Source organism: Nerophis lumbriciformis, linkage group LG11 (genome assembly GCF_033978685.3).
Source record: "Nerophis lumbriciformis linkage group LG11, RoL_Nlum_v2.1, whole genome shotgun sequence".
Classification (NCBI taxonomy): domain Eukaryota; kingdom Metazoa; phylum Chordata; class Actinopteri; order Syngnathiformes; family Syngnathidae; genus Nerophis; species Nerophis lumbriciformis.
In genome coordinates this window covers 2,282,650-2,300,088 of record NC_084558.2, presented here as the reverse complement: position 1 = coordinate 2,300,088, position 17,439 = coordinate 2,282,650, and the positions used below count along the sequence as shown (strand labels likewise).

The 17,439-nt window shown below is 38.0% G+C and overlaps 1 protein-coding gene and 1 long non-coding RNA gene across 2 annotated transcripts in view; one reads left to right on the top strand and one right to left on the bottom strand.

Annotated features, from left to right (window-relative positions):
* LOC133610977 (uncharacterized) overlaps positions 1 to 6,829 on the bottom strand; it is a 34,497-nt gene extending 27,668 nt beyond the window's left edge. Inside the window, exon 1 of the long non-coding RNA XR_009815945.1 lies at positions 6,666 to 6,829. This is a non-coding gene — a long non-coding RNA (uncharacterized lncRNA). The remainder of the gene's footprint in view (positions 1 to 6,665) is intronic.
* Positions 5,897 to 12,642, top strand: tbx6 (T-box transcription factor 6). Its single transcript, XM_061967779.1, has 8 exons — positions 5,897 to 5,966; positions 6,069 to 6,276; positions 6,364 to 6,631; positions 6,707 to 6,850; positions 9,298 to 9,368; positions 9,445 to 9,503; positions 9,580 to 9,907; positions 11,567 to 12,642. Exons 1-8 carry the CDS (start codon positions 5,897 to 5,899, stop codon positions 12,576 to 12,578), a joined length of 2,160 nt encoding a protein of 719 aa, XP_061823763.1. The 3' UTR covers positions 12,579 to 12,642.
* The last annotated feature ends 4,797 nt before the right edge of the window (positions 12,643 to 17,439 follow it).

The window sequence follows — 17,439 nt, the reverse complement described above, 5'->3', positions numbered from 1 at the left end:
TAGCACTTATTTCTTGGTGTTGTTTAAAGCTATCTTAGCGGTTAGCTCAGCTATTCGCATGCCTGCTGCCGGTGATAAGACTACTTGATAATGGTACTTAGGATAGTAAGAAATGCAGTTGTATTGCCTTAATGGTGGTGATTAATAATATTACTTAATGAAGCGGCTCCACATTGTGTAAGGAGACACATAATTAGTTGCTAGCCGCTTGTCAGCTGAGGTACTAAGGAATAAATACAGTTGATTGGCATTAAACGGCATTAATCGACCACAAAATCTTTCTTATCAGTATATCAATATACTGATTAGAGAGCGGTGTGTTTGTTGCCTTAATGACCTTTAGACCTCATTAAGCAAACGAGGATGCACTTCAAAGTACCTAGCACATGCATGTGAAAGAGCAGGACTGTGCTTTTAATGCTTAATGCATTCCCTCCCCATGCAACAACACACAACTCACACTCCTCATTATTGGCTTGTTACACTGACACACCTGTCCGCTCGTAAACGCATTAATACGCCCCCCCCTTTGCTTGTTGCCCACCATCAAGGCTTTCTCTTGTGCTTGGTGTTCACACCTCCACTTCCCCTCGGGCTCGTTATACAGACACAAATGGAGAAGGAAAACAACAACTACAACAACATTTACTCTCAAGTTACCTGAGTCCAGTTGTCACTCGTGAGCATCGCGCAAGTAATGATGCATGTATTCTTCTAGTTTGAAGGCCTGAGTGGTGTGTCAGAACATTAAAAGTATAGCCACACACTTTCACTCAATGGACACTTTACACCTGTCTTAATACAACGTTACAGCTGAATATGCTGCATTTTTACACCACTGCAAAGTACAACCACAATCACATACACATTAGTTAAAAGCCTGCAAAGGTCCAATTCCTATTTGTTGATGTTTTGCGTGGCCAAATTGCAGCGAGCGGCCCAGGTGGCTTCCTCTTTTTACTAACATCCAAAAGACTCCCCGCTGAGGAGGACTAAACAGATGCATGGCTGAGAGGAAGAAACATGTCATCAAGCCATCAATAAGCAGCAGGAGAGCGGCCTGTAAACGACTTTTTCCTTCCAATTCTGTCCTGTCTAGTCACTACTGGAATGCAATACATTATTTTTCTTTTTCAAATAGATTTGGCTGTGTTGCAAAGACACTGTGGCATATTTGTTAAAAGATGATGCGAATATATATATATATTTATTGCCACTGTGGTAATAATAATATAAAATACTCATGCAGTTTGTTAAAAGATAATGCAACTTTGGCATACATTTGTAAAAATAGAATACAACTCTACTGTGGTATGAATAAAATAAAATAAGATCGAATGGTCTTAGATCTGATTATCTTTTTTTTTTGTTAAGATATGAGAATACAGTTCTTCAAAACCAACCATTGCATATACAGTCGTGGTCAAAAGTTTACATACACTTGTGAAGGACATAATGTCATGGTTGTCTTGAGTTTCCAATCATTTCCACAACTCTTATTTTTTTGTGATAGAGTGATTGGAGCACATACTTGTTGGTCACAAATAACATTCATGAAGTTTGGTTCTTTTATGAATTTATTATGTGAGCAAATCTGCTGGGTCAAAAGTATACATACAGCAATGTTAATATTTGCTTACATGTCCCTTGGCAAGTTTCACTGCAATAAGGCGCTTTTGGTAGCCATCCACAAGCTTCTGCTTGAATTTTTGACCACTCCTCTTGACAAAATTGGTGCAGTTCAGCTAAATTTGTTGGTTTTCTGACATGGACTTGTTTCTTCAACATTGTCCACACATTTAAGTCAGGACTTTGGGAAGGCCATTGTAAAACCTTAATTGAAGCCTGATTTAGCTATTCTTTTATCACTTTTGACGTGTGTTTGGGGTCATTGTCCTGTTGGAACACCCCTCCGGGCTGATGATTTTAGGTTGTCCTGAAGAATTTGGAGGTAATCCTCCTTTTTCATTGTCCCATTTACTCTCTGTAAAGCACCAGTTCCATTGGCAGCAAAACAGGCCCAGAGCATAATACTACAACCACCATGCTTGACGGTAGGCATGGTGTTCCTGGGATTAAAGGCGTGACCCTTCTCCTCCAAACATATTGCTGGGTATTGTGGCCAAACAGCTCAATTTTTGTTTCATCTGACATCACATGGACAAAGATAAGACCTTCTGGAGGAAAGTTCTGTGGTCCCCAAACCTGTCAAAAGTTGTAAAGGAATGGCTAAATCCAGCTAGAATTAAGGTTTTAGAATGGCCTTGCCAAAGTCTTGACTTAAACGTGTCGGCAATGCTGAAGAAACAAGTCCATGTCAGAAAACCAACACATTTAGCTGAACTGCACCAATTTTGTCAAGAGGAGTGGTCAAAAATTCAAGCAGAAGCTTGTGGATGGCTACCAAAAGCGCCTTATTGCAGTGAAACTTGCCAAGGGACATGTAAGCAAATATTAACATTGCTGTATGTATACTTTTGACCCAGCAGGTTTGGTCACATTTTCAGTAGACCCATAATAAATTCATAAAAGAACCAAACTTTATGAATGTTTTTTGTGACCAACAAGTATGTGCTCCAATCACTCTATCACAAAAAAATAAGAGTTGTAGAAATGATTGGAAACTCAAGACAGCCATGACATTATGTTCTTTACAAGTGTATGTCAACTTTTGACCACGACTGTATGTTATTTAAAAAAAAAACATTTTAAAGTTTGTAGCATAATTTTGCAACTCCATATACATTTCTAAGTGCTCTTTCAATATTAGTATATTAATATGTATTTTTTTTCAAATATTTTCTTTGTTTATTTTAGCAAAACTAGACATTGAAGAATTGTGCAACTCCCTATGTATTGATTAAAACAAGTGAAGTTACCATGTTAGAACATTAAATTGGCTTGTTCGGGGTACACAATTACTTTTGCAAATTGATGGAAAAATAACATTTTTGTTTTGTATTAATGTTTTTGTTGATTTTAAAACTAAATATGATAACATTTAAATTGACACAGGATAACTAAAAAATGTCCTGCATATAAATCAATAAATTTCATTATGATCATATTCAAAATAATACGCATGCACAATGGAAAACGAGTAAAGGATCAAATAAGCTCTGCCTCAACCCACTTCTTTTCGGACATGCTGTAATGACAAACTGGAAATATGTGATGTATTATATTGTAATTCTATGCATGTTATAAATAAACTAATACCAAAACCATAACAATCAACAACAATCACATTTGTGCTAAAAAATGTTAAGTGTCCAAAGGGAGTAGGAAGAAGCAGAGCTTATTTGATCCAAACCGTGTCCCATAATGAGTCTCCGACAATGATATCAGACACTGTGCTTTAGTTGCTCTTCTGTATACTTCATAAATAGTTAAATAACACTTTTGTTTTGTATTAGATTTTTTAAATATATTTTTACTTTATTTATTATTTGAATAATACTTTTGTTTGTTTGTTTTAAAATTAAATAGAATAAAATTAAAATATATATTTTTGCTATCTCTGTATATATAATTTTTTTTAAAGAGTTTACAATATTAGTATAACAAATGGGCTTATTACACAATACCTTCAGCAACGTTTTTTTTTTTTTTATAAAATAGAACAATTAAAATAGACACTGGAACATTTTACAGCAATTGGTATTTCAATTCTTTAAAAAAAACTTGTGGTTCCAATATTAGTATATAAAATAGGCTTATTACACACACCTTTTGAAAATTGATGGATGTATAAAATGTTTATTTCATATTATAAAGAGGCAGATTAGTGATTGCTTAGAGCAGGGGTGCCGAACTTGTTTTCATTGGGGGCCACATCGCAGTTATGGTTGTCCTCAGAGGGCCGCTTGTAACGGAATAATTTATAAATATAAATGTATAAGGATTCACCTAATGATATTATTGTACAATTGCCTATGCATTTGATTATTATATTTTTACATCTAGTGTAAAAAAATGAATCTTTCTATTTTGCAGTACAAAACTGGTAGCTCAGTCACCACAATTTGACTGTAAAAATGAAGGTAGTTTTGACAGCATATTACTGTAAATGGAAAACAGTACTTTTTTACAGTAAAATTCAGGCAACTGGGCAGTCAGTTTTTACTGTAAAATTGTGTAATTTTTATCGTATAGAATTTGATGGATAACTTGCTTTGAAATCATAAGTCAAGCAGATATTTATTATTAGTATTTTTATTTTGACTAAAAAAAAGTTTGACATGTATGATAGTATAATATTTGTTGCATTATTAGATATTATTAAAGTGAAAAAGATAAAAGATTTCCTGCCACTAGTCCCTCTTGGGGTGTCAAAATGGAAAGAACAAATACATTTAGTAAGAAATATATTGACACATATTATTACAAGGCTCTCGCGGGCCACACTAAATAATGTGGCCGGCCAGATTTAGCGCCTGGGCCTTGAGTTTGACACCAGTGGCTTATACTCTGAACCAGTAGTTTACAATATTGAACTTTTTTGACAATTTTTCAAATTGTACAAGATTTGAGGTTTTAATTTGCTGTGAGCTAAAATAAAAATATATTGAGGAATTAATTACCCAGCAGGCACAAGACATTAAGACAACGTTGAGAACTTGTTGAATTAGGTCCTGACGTTGAGCAATTCAAACCTAACGTTACCATATCTGAGTTATTGTGTAGAAATATGGGGAAACAACTACAAATGTGCGCTTCATTCACTAACTGTGTTACAAAAAAGATCAATTAGAATAATACATAATGTTGGATATAGAGAACATACAAACCCTTTATTTATTAAATCACAAATATTGAAATTCAATGATTTGGTGCATTTGCAAACAGCTAAAATGATGTACAAAGCAAACTATAACCTGCTACCCAAGAATGTACAACAATTCTTCTCAACAAAAGAGGATAAATATAACTTTAGAGGAAAATCTAATTTAAAACATTTGTATGCTCGTACAACACTTAAAAACTTTAGCACATCTGTATGTAGAATGAAATTATGGAACGGATTAACCAAAGAAATCAAACAAAGCACCAATATGATTCACTTTAAGAGACTGTTCAAACTACAAGAGTTCACAAAGTACACAGAACAAGAATTATGATGAACATCTTGAACCCTTTTTTTTTTTTTTAAGACAAATATTTATGTATTTAATATTTGTTTGCTACTATGGTATATTCTTTATTTGTTCACTGTTCTGTTACAGAGAACAAGGAACTTGGATAAAATTGCTATGGTATGAAAAGGGGTAGGATTAAATAAGCTCAGTTTCTTCCTACTCCTTTTCGGACGTGCTGTAATGAAACAACTGGAAATGTGTGATGCATTACATTGTATCGTATGCATGTTCGAAATAAACTGAACGTTGAAACAACATGCTTTTTAACAATGTTTAATCAATGTTGGGTTCTGACGTTGATTTGACCATTGAAATGTGGTCATTTCCCAACCAACAACGTGGATCCAACGGTAGACAACAATTTTGCAACAGTGTTTCAAAGTCAGTTTTAAAGGACATGTATGTATAATCAACGTTGTATCAATGTCTCGTGCCTGCTGGGTAATTATTGAGAAATACATTCTTAAAAAGAGTAGCGAATCCATAGAATATAAGGTAAGTATTAAGTTTGACTTTTTTGAATTGAACTACTGAAACAAAATGACTTCAAAGATGGATGTATGATGGTGTGAAAATGTGGCCATTTGTCCTCCACGTGTCAACAGCCACACACCTATTTAACAGAGCCCATCAGTGGTGAGGGCATTTGGACCCAAACACGTCAGAGGAACAGCAAGAGAAGCAGAATCAAAAAGAGCTTCTAGAAGAAAGGAAAAGCGGTGGGGAGATTCCCCAGCTGAAGAAGACCGAGACTCCCAATGCTTGGAGTGGACATGTACCCCGGTTTGGCTCTGGGACCTCAGAGGATTGGAGACTGCTTCTACAGAGGTGAGAGGGCCCTTTCAAACGCTATAGGTCATAGACAACCACAATGCTTCCCAATGGGCATTCCTGGAATCAATTCACAATCTTTCTCCGCTATTCCCAAAGATCATGAGCCGCTGTTCCCCTTCCCCGCGACGTGTGACGCAGCGGCGTCCAAAGCCCTGCCGCCGAGGCTTGCGGCGCCCCCGCCTGTCCACAGCGAGCCTGCTCCGCAAGCGCAGAAAGACGACGTGAAAATGGAGCTGGAGAACTCTTTCCTATGGAAGCAGTTCAGCTCGGTGGGGACGGAGATGATCATCACCAAAAAGGGCAGGTAAGTTGAGAATAGAACTAAAACAAAAAAAGCCTTGCTGACCTCTGACCTTTTATCACTCACTGCTTTCCACCCCTCTTGTGCAAGACGTATGTTTCCAGGTATGAAGTTGAAGCTGTCCGGCCTGAACCCATCCCTGCGCTACATCCTTCTCCTGGATATTACCCCGGTGGACAACTCCCGCTACCGCTTCCAAGGAGGTGGATGGCAGGCTGTGGGCGGGGCCGAGGCCAGGCTACCTGACAGAGTGTTCATCCACCCGGATTCCCCCGCTACTGGCGCTCACTGGCAGAGCCGCACTATTTCCTTCCACTACGCCAAACTCACCAACAACACACTGGACTCACAAGGACATGTAAGTAGCTGACACGTGACGTGAAAACACTTACCCAGCGCCCTGACATCTTTCTTCCTCGCCTTTATTTTCTAGATCATCCTCCACTCGCTGCATCGCTACCAGCCCAGAGTGCACGTGATTGAAGCCAGGGACATGCTGAGGTGGGGCGGAGGACAGCACTCCTTCGTCTTCCCCGAGACACAGTTTATCACAGTCACCGCCTACCAGAACAACAAGGTATACTGTCACGTATAGCTTAGACTTGATTGATCCACAAGGGAAATTGTTCCACACGGTAGCTCAGTTTCAAAGGATGGAAAAGATAATGCAGGGACTAAGTAGACTAAAAACGTACCATAGTAGCAATTTAAAATATAACATATATGTAATATTTACATATTATATATACAGTATATAATGTATACTGATATATTATTATAATATATAACAAATCCCAATTACCATGTACAATATTACAGTATATGTAACAGCTGCAGCAAAAAAAAAGAAAAGAAAAAGGGCCGCATAAAATAGAGCGTAGATCCAGCAGAAAATATACTTTACAAGCTGCTATTGTGTTCTACATGTTCCCTTGTTCAGAATAAAAAAATTAAAAAAATAATTTGATTTTCAAAATTACTATACACCCCAGTAATCCAGGGCTGAAATGACAACATTTCAAATATTAAGGTAGTACCGTATTTTTCGGACTATAAGTCGCAGTTTTTTTCATAGTTTGGCAGGGGGTGCCACTTATACTCAGGAGCGACTTATGTGTGAAATTATTAACACATTAGCGTAAAATATCAAATAATATTATTTAGCTCATTCACGTAAGAGACTAGACGTATAAGATTTCATGGGATTTAGTGATTAGGAGTGACAGATTGTTTGGTAAACGTATAGCATGTTCTATATGTTATAGTTATTTGAATGACTCTTACCATAATATGTTACGTTAACATACCAGTTGGTTATTTATGCCTCATATAACGTACACTTATTCAGCCTGTTGTTCACTATTCTTTATTTATTTTAAATTGCCTTTCAAATTTCTATTCTTGGTGTTGGCTTTTATCAAATAAATGTCCCCCAAAAATGCCACTTATACTCCAGTGCGACTTATATATGTTTTTTTTCTTCTTTATTATGCATTTTCGGACTCATTTACGACTTATATTCCGGTGCGTCTTATACTCCGAAAAATACGGTAGTATTAAATAAATTGTTAAACATGTTTTCTTGTTTAGAATCAAATAAGATACACACACACAAAAACAGTATAGTACTTACTACATGTGCTCCAAAAATAGTGCAAGATTAAAAGTTAGAATTGTTACAAATGTTTCCTTGTTCAGAAAAAAAGAAAGAAAGAAAATCGGAATTTTCTATGCACACAAAAAATAGTCCAGGATTTCAATTCTGAATAGTCATTCGGAATAAAATAAAAATAAAAGCAATAAGAATTTAGCACCCCAAAAATAGTCCACGGTTTACATTTTGAATTGTCAGGTACTAGAGGGGTGAGATTAAATAAATTGTTACAAAAGTGTCCCTGTCTAGAATTAAATAAAATACAAGTCATTGCTATGCAACTCATTATTAGTCCAAGAGTTAAATTCTTAATTGTCAAATATCAAGAGGTTTGTGTTAAATAAATTGTTACACACATTTTTGTATTCAGAATCAAATCAAATCAGTATATGCGTTTCAAAAATAGTCCAGGATTTAAATGATCAATTGTCAGATATTAATGGGGGTACGTAGTAATACATAACATATTATAAAGCTTTTCTTGTTCAGAATAAAATAAGAAAAAATAAAATCAGTACAGTACTTGCTATGAGCGCTACAAAAAATGTTCAGTATTCAAATTTTGAATTGTCAAATATTAACAGGGTGGTAATAAATCAATTGTCACAAATGTTTCCTTGTTCAGAATAAAATATTATACAAAAGGAATTATTAGGCACCCTAATAATAGTCAAGGTTTGAATTCTGAATTGTCGTTGAGGATGAAATGAAACTAATGTAAAATAATTATTTGCTAAGTGGCTCAATAATAGTCCAGAATTGAAATTCGGAATTGTTAGATATCAAATTAATATGAACTAAACTGTTACAAATATTTTCATGTTCAGAATAAAATAAGATCAAATAAAATAAGTACAGTAGCTATATGCACTCCAAAAATTGTTTAAGATAAAAATTTACACTTGTAAGATAATAAGGAGGTATAATTAAATAGATTGTTACAAATGTTTCTTTTTTCAGAATATAATCAAATAAAATCAGTATTTGTTATGGATATATATATATATATATATATATATATATATATATATATATATATGTATTATTTAATTTAATAATTAAGAAATAGTATATATATATATATATACATATATATATATACTATTTCTTAATTATTAAATTAAATAATACAATTCTAATTGTATTATTTAATTTAATAATTAAGAAATAGTATATATATATATATATATATATATATATGTGTGTGTATATATATATACTATTTCTTAATTATTAAATTAAATAATATAATTAGAATAGAATAAAATAGAAATAATACATTTAATTCGGCACCCAGCAGGGTTTAAATGTTTTATTTCGGAGTACTTCTATAAGTGACTTTACTGATCGATGGCTTTCTTCTTTTTTAGATCACAGAGCTGAAGATCAGCTCCAACCCCTTTGCCAAAGGCTTCCGGGAAGAAGGCATGAATAGCAAAAAGTAATTCCCTACAAAGGCAAACTTACGGGGCTCATTCACTTCCATGTAGGATTCTAATGTTTATTTCCCTCGACAGACAAAGAGATGCAAGACAGAAGCGCAAACTAGCTGTCCTGACGGAAACAGTGGATATAGGTCAGTTGGATGAATGATACAATTTGAGGACAATCTTCCCAATAATGTCCTCCTAAAGCTCCTCTGTCTCCCACAGTCAACGGCGACCCCTGTGACTCCACTCAGCTCCTACCCCATCCTGACACCACTCCCGCTGTCTCTGCCACACCAACCGCCGATCCTAACACAACGGGAGCAGACCTTCAAGCCCTCACTCTGGCCTCCCTGCAGGCGCCCCTGCCTGCTGACCCCACATGTGGGTTTGCGCCAGACGAGGCCCGCTTCCAGGGCACCCTCGTCCCAGAGCAGCCTCTGGACCTTGGCCAGGCCTTTATGGCGTCCCAGATGCCTGACATCGGTCTCTCTATGAGTGATGGGATGCAGGATGCAACAGGAAGTGAGGTCACAAATGCTATCATTGAAAGGTAAGTGTGCAGAAATAAACATTTATTTACATGTACTGTAACTCAAGTCAGTTACACCAAGCAGTGCAGTTCAGCACGACTACTGGGAAAACTGTTATCCTCGTAAGTAATAAAGTCGCAGAAAAAGTTAAATCATTTCTGATACATCATAAAACGTAAAACCATTAATGAACACAGGACATGCAGATTCAATTACCTGAACATTTGCAAGGCCTTTTGCTGCAATAGACAGAATTTGCAGAGCTGGATCTAAATTGCCCTATTGGCCAGTGAACAAAAACTGCCTCACAGTAGCCATGCCCACTACTTGTTAAGAGTTGTTTGTCATGACCAATGACAAAACGCTCTTCCACATTTGGAGATAGAAGCAATATAAATATTTGGTAAGGGACACTGTCCTGATTCTTGTTGCCAGGCAGAATTTATAGAGCTCAATCAAAACTACCTAATTTGGTCAGTCAGGAAATGACTCAAAAAGCTCACTTTAAAGATGTGACAAGCTTACTGTGCCACATTCGAATCCCTTCTTAGTATTAAATATGAAGTCCATCCAAACACACCATCTATATTTAATATGTAGCGATGTACAATTCCAAGATTGCAGATGTTTCCTGACAGAAAACTCACTAAATTAGTTTTTTACACTCAGTTTTGGTCTGCTGTGCTACTGCGCCCATGCCCTAACTAATGATCGAATATTATTCGACAAAGGAACTTGGTGCAGCGCCACAGTATAGGATGCCAAAACATGGTAGTTGTATCCTTCTGGCACACATGTCAGTAGAACCTTGTTAAATATAATACATTAATAATCTTATATAAAGCATTTAACAAATTATTGCCGCCTAATCTACAACGTTTCTTTATAAGACGAGTGCAGGCTCATAACTTGAGAGGCTTTGGATATTTCTTATTGCCGAGAGCTCAAACCACTCAAACTGGACTTACAACACAAGCAATGCCAAACTATTAATCGATTTAAACTATTATGCAAACATGGGGTCTGGTTGAAATATAGAGATGAGGGTCTTTAATTTGACCTGCTGTTAGTGTTAACATGTGCTCAATGTTTCCTTACCATTATTGCTATGTTGTCTATTACCATTGTTGCTATATTCATTATTCCTACATTGTTGATATAAATTATTGTTACAGTGTAATAATTATTGTTACCTGTGGTAATGCCACTATGATACAACATCTGTATTATAATCCTTGAACAAAGTAAGAGTGAAACTCATGTGAATAATCACTGAATGGAGAACCGGGGGTGGGATTAAATAAATGATGTTCTTCCCACTCCCTTTCAGGCAAAACTGGACAATCATGCATTACATACTATACATATTAATTTATATTATTATGTGTTGTCAACTTTGTACTTTTTTATGTCATTGCCTGAAAAAATAAATAAATGAAGAAAAAAAAAAGAAATTAATCTAATGCAATTCTACCTTGTGGACATACAATGACAGACATCCATCCATCCATACATCCATTTTCTACCGCTTGTCCCTTTTGGGGTCGCTGGAGCCTATCTCAGCTGCATTCGGGCGGTAGGCGGGGACAATGCATGATTATTGTTAATAAATGGACATACAACGAAAGAAAATGCATGATTATTGTAAATAATCTGCTATGTCTGTTGTCCCCCCACAGTTCCAACTCCTTGGGTGAAGGGACGTTCAGCTCCTCCTTCCCGTCTGCTCAGACAAGCTCTCCTTCTTACGCTCCTCTCCCTCAGTCCTTCCCCGCTTCCTCAAACGATCCCCCGACTGCCGTCCCAACTATGGACTTTCCCTCCATCCTCGCCTCCACCTCCTCCTCGTCCCCAACCCTGTCCACCTCCTCCTCCACATCGCCCTCTATGCAGTCAACCACCTTCACCTTCCCCACTCCTCCACCGTCCAACACCGCCTCGCCGCAGCCCCTCTTGTCCTCCTCTTCCTCTCCCTCCTATCACCCAGCAGCCATGATGAGCCGCCACACCTCCGCCCAGCACACTTCTTTCCCTCCCCTGCCATGTCAATCCCAGGACCAAATGTCCCTGCTCATGCAACAAGACGATGCCCTTTCCAACAATAGCAACAATTCTCCCACTGAGCAAAATTCGGAGGTGTTCATTTATCCGAACCCTGATCCCACCCAGGTGAACGCGCTACCTGCCCCCACTCAAAATCCCACCTTTGGTGCATCGTATGCTTTCCCACCACACATGCAGAACCTGTCATTCCCAAACATGACCTCCAGCCAGGCCCTTCACCTCTCCAACCTGACCCACCAAGCTCAAGCTCCCTTTCACACCCCTTCTTCCCTTCCTTTCCAACCCCCCTCTTGCTTCTCCTCCACTCCATCTCTGACCCCAGCAGCTCACCCTCAACTGGCCAACCCGCCCCCCTCGTACTCCTCGGTGGAGTTCCCCTACCGCTCTGACATGATGCTACACCACCCCTCCCTCCTCCCTCAGCGAGAGCCACCCCTTCCCCCCTGCCTCCCGCCTTCCACCGCCACGACAGCCATCTACCCGCCATTTTCCTCCTATCCTCTGCGCCTGTGCCAGGACCCTCACCCGTCCCTCTCCATCCCCCTCAGGCACCTGTACAGACACCAGCATGGCCACTCCCACCCTCAGGGATCCTTCTTGGATGTGAGCACAAGAGCCGTGTTCTAAAGAAGAAGAAGAAAAAAAAAAGATAACTTCATTTTACAAACACATGTTTTGTCTTGATAGCGCTTTTAGGGGAATTAGCAATGACTAGTTTCGATTTGGTTCATTGTACATGTTCTCAGAAAAAAAAAAAAAGGTTATGTAAATAGTGTTTTGTTCAAATATCCATTCCAGCATTTGAAATAAAAAAAACAAACTTGAAACAAGTCACAAATAAAATATTGTTATGCTAGAATATGAAAAATACTGTTGCTAAAAATTGCTGCTTTGTTTTGTATCTTTTCCTTTTAATTTTTGTTAAGGATTTTTTGGTTTGGAAAAAAATACTCTGTTGAAGGTTTTTTCTCTTCCTAAACAAGTTTGAAAACAGCATTGCCTTGCTCATTTTTCAACTGGAAAAAAAAAATGAACTCATTATAATAGTACATATAGCCACATATAACCTATCCGGCCCCCCAGCATCCAAAATCCGGCCCACGGGATGTCCCAAGTTAAAAAAAAAAGTGTTTTTATTTTTTTATTTTATTTTTCCTTTCTAATCCATTTTCTACCGCTTGTTACTCTCGGTGTCTCCTAGCTGCTCAGGCTAATCATATTGTCTAAAAATGCATTTTCCCATCGATGACGTGACAATGTTAAATGTTGATGAACATCAATGTTAATTGATGTTCAATGACAAAACGGATTATAAAAACAATGTATATATATATATATATATATATATATATATATATATATATAAATTATAAAAAAAAAAAAAAAAAAAAATATATATATATATATATATATATATATATACAGCCCGTGTCAGGACTTGATCTTGGTTGTTTGCTTTTCCGGGATGCAGCGGAAAGTTGGCACGGGCGAGACGGGAATGGAGGTACATGATTTATTTATTAACTATAAATACAAAAAAAAAGGATCAAACAAAAAGCGCGCACAGTGGCGGAGAATAAACTATGAACAATTAAACAAAAACATTAACTGTGGCTTGACAAACAAAAACTTACTTGGCATGGAACCGGCATGAAAAAAGAGTTAGAGGCATGAACAGAGCATAAATGTGTTATGGTATGGGGTGCGAGGTCGTCAGAGAAACAAACTGAAAAACACTGAACTTAAATACTACAGACATGATTAACGAAAACAGGTGCGTGACTCAAGACGTGAAACAGGTGCGTGACGTGACAGGTGAAAACTAATGGTTGCTATGGTGACCAGACAAGGGAGTGAAAAGACAGAAACTAAACAAAACATGACTTAAAACAAAACATGATAATACAGACATGACAGCCCGGCCCCCGGCCAAATTTTTTTAACCCCATGCGGCCCCCGAGTCAAAAAGTTTGGGGACCCCTGATATAGCCCATTAAAATACATTGCAAAAAGCTACATTTTTTTTTAGTAGCAGGAAGGTACATCTTTTTTCCTGCGGTGACATAACTTCACTTTTTCCACATTTTGTTATGTTACAGCCTTATTCCAAAATGGGGGGGGGGGGGGGGGGGGGGGGGGGGGGGTCTGTTTTGTCCTTCTACATTCTACAGACAAAATACCCCATAATGACAATGTGAGAAGTTAAAAAAAAAAAAGTTTTGCAAATGATAAAATAAAATAATCACATGTACATAAGTATTCACTGCCTTTGCTCAATACTTTGTTGCTGATAGCTTCACACAACCATTAAGCATGAGTGGAAGAAAGGTTTTTGTGTTATCATTCATATTCTCTGAAGAATGGCCAAGAAATCATCAATTCCCCCAGGGTAAGTAAACTTATGAGCATGACTGTATACTATTAGCAACATGCTTGAAACTAAACTGTTCCTTTTATTTTGAGGTTTAGTTTTCTAGATTTACTATAAGGATTCATCCATCCATCCATCTATTTTCTACTATTCATTTACACAATAATTTCACTGCTTCAACTCTACTTCTTTAAACCTTTAAAAATCTAATATAGTATTAGTGACGTAAATCATCTTTTGTTTTTACTGCATTGTTACATGACTTCATTGATACAGCAAGTATTCTTGTCTTATTTGGTATCTTATTTCATCCATTTTTGAGTCTGTTTCTTCCATCAATTTAATTATGGATCATGTTTAATGTTGCCTTCACACTGCACGTTTTACTTGTTCTGTACAGGCCCTCATACTTGATTGGCAAATGTTTGTTCCATGGACGTTCCGGATGGTTCAGTAGGTCATCTCAAAGATAAGTGACGAGGGAGGCTGGCAAAGGGAGGCCAGTTAATCATTTTCCTCTGCAGACTGATTGACGTGGTGTTAGACATTGGAAGTGGAGACCATCTCAATATGTAACCCTGTCTTCAAAATGAAAAGTTGACAGATAACTCGTGCGTGCGTGCGTTGCTTGGAGAATCAGTACCAATCAGCCATTCAAATATTATACACAGTACACGCCAATTGTTTGGAAACACCTTCTCATTCAATGCATTTTCTTTATTTTCATGACTATTTACATTGTAGATTGTCACTGAAGGCATCAAAACTATGAATGAACACATGCGGAGTTATGTACTTAACAAAAAAAGGTGAAATAACTGAAAACATGTTTTATATTCTAGTTTCTTCAAAATAGCCACCCTTTGCTCTGATTACTGTTTTGCACACTCTTGGCATTCTCTGGATGAGCTTCAAGAGGTAGTCACCTGAAATGGTTTTCACTTCACAGGTGTCATAGTTTTGATGCTTTCAGTGACAATCTACAATCATGAAAATAAAGAAACGCATTGAAATGAGAAGGCCTGTATTGTATATTACAATTTTAACAATACTATTAAATCAGGGCTTTAAAATATTTAGGAAAATGTTACGTGGAATTATACATTTTCAACCCGTAAAATAATAGTTATCATTAAAGCTGTGAATTGGCAGCACGGTGGAACAGGGGTTAATGCATGTGCTGCACAATACGAAGGTCCTGGGTTCGATCCCCAGGCTCGGGGGTCTTTCTGTGTGGAGTTTGCATGTTGTCCCCATGACTGCGTGGGTTCCCTCCGGGTACTCCGGCTTCCTCTGACCTCCAAAGACATGCACCTGGGGATAGGTTCAAATTCCACAAGCTGAAGAGCCACCCGGAAAAACTGTCCTCCTGAGGGCCCTCGGACTATGGCCGAGAAGGAGCCGGGGACACCAGAGGAAGACTGTTGCACGGCTGTGCGGGACACAGCCGGGTCCCGTTCTCAAGGCCTGAACGGGAATGATGGTAAACCCCTCTGACAAAATGACTTTTCAATATTACTTTAGGACGCCTAATGTGACACAAAAACTCTTCCCGATTCCTTTAAATGCTACAAGCATGTGTGAATGGCCAGACACTAGCATGGAAGCTGTCATTTTAAAGAGAAACCCTACTTTTTGGGTTAATTTGATATATTATTCACAATCCTTTTGTTTTCCGGGCGGTATAGCTCGGTTGATAGCGTGGACGTGCCAGCAACTTGAGGGTTCCAGGTTCGATCCCCGCTTCCGCCATCCTAGTCACTGCCGTTGTGTCCTTGGGCAAGACACTTAACCCACCTGCCCCCAGTGCCACCCACACTGGTTGAAATGTAACTTAGATATTGGTAGGGGTGTAACAGTACACAAAAATTTCGGTTTAGAGGTCACGGTTCGGTTCATTTTCGGTACAGTAAGAAAACAAGAAAATATACATTTTTTGGTTATTTATTTACCAAATTTGCAAAATCTTCCACCAAAAATATTTTTCTTGGTGGAATATTTGATGTGAAGTAATGGGAACCTTGGATAAGTCAATAATTCATAATAACATTGATTTTGATTCAATATTATGTTTTGAGCAATGACAGTTTGAAAGAAGAAAAAAACAGCTTTGTTTTATTAGTCAACATTGCAACTTTTTCTAAATGACATTTAACCTTTAAGCTTTTTTATTTCACTTTTGTTATGTTTTTGTTTATTTTAGTAGTATTTTTAGAATGTGCCGTGGGCCTTTAAAACATTAGCAGCGGGCTGCAAATGGCCTGCGGGGCACACTTTTGACACCCCTGCTATAGATAATAAAAAATTGAATGTGATAAATCTATGGATAAAAAGCAGAGCCTGGCGACGCATGCGCGTTTATCATAACTCTCTCGCCCTCTCTGTCTCTGCCCCTCACGAATGCTGCTGGCGCACAATTTGTTTTGTTTTTAACCCCTTCTTAATCCTGAACGTACATTGAAAATACACGCAGCCCTAAATGCCGGACATTTGAGGCATTTAAGAAACTCTGCCAGGACAGCCCCGCAAAAGAGGACATATGGTCAGTCTATCGTAGCCCGGTCGTTGCTAGCATGCCGTGTGTTGTGCCTTGGTGTGCATTGTTTACACAATGTGTGTTACGCTACTTAATATGTCCGTGTGGAAACTCGTTCGGTACACCTCCGAACCGAAACGGTTCAATACAAATACATGTACCGTTATACCCCTAGATATTGGGTTTCACTATGTAAAAGCGCTTTGAGTCACTAGAGAAAGGCGCTATATAAATATAATTCACTTCACTTCACTTCACTTCACATAGGTTGATTGGCAACACTAAATTGGCCCTAGTGTGTGAATGTTGTCTGTCTATCTGTGTTGGCCCTGAGATGAGGTAGCGACTTGTCCAGGGTGTACCCCGCCTTCCGCCCGAATGCAGCAGAGATAGGCTCCAGCACCCCATGCGACCCCAAAAGGAACAAGCGGTAGAAAATGGATAAAGCTGCGAGCAGCGCGGGAGTTTACGCGAGTTGGCCGGCACGCATGACGCTCACGTCCTTCCCGATGCCCTGACCCACCACCAAAGAATTCAGGACTCCCAAAATATGATTTTTTTTTTTGCCATACCTGAAGCGC

What these genes read in the sequence shown, in the direction of transcription:
- tbx6 (XM_061967779.1), top strand. Translation starts at nt 5,897, where the DNA reads ATGCTTGGAGTGGACATGTACCCCGGTTTGGCTCTGGGACCTCAGAGG. An exon ending in ATCATCACCAAAAAGGGCAG is followed by an intron (nt 6,277 to 6,363) that starts GTAAGTTGAGAA and finishes CTCTTGTGCAAG; the next exon opens with ACGTATGTTTCCAGGTATGA. An exon ending in ACAAATGCTATCATTGAAAG is followed by an intron (nt 9,908 to 11,566) that starts GTAAGTGTGCAG and finishes GTCCCCCCACAG; the next exon opens with TTCCAACTCCTTGGGTGAAG.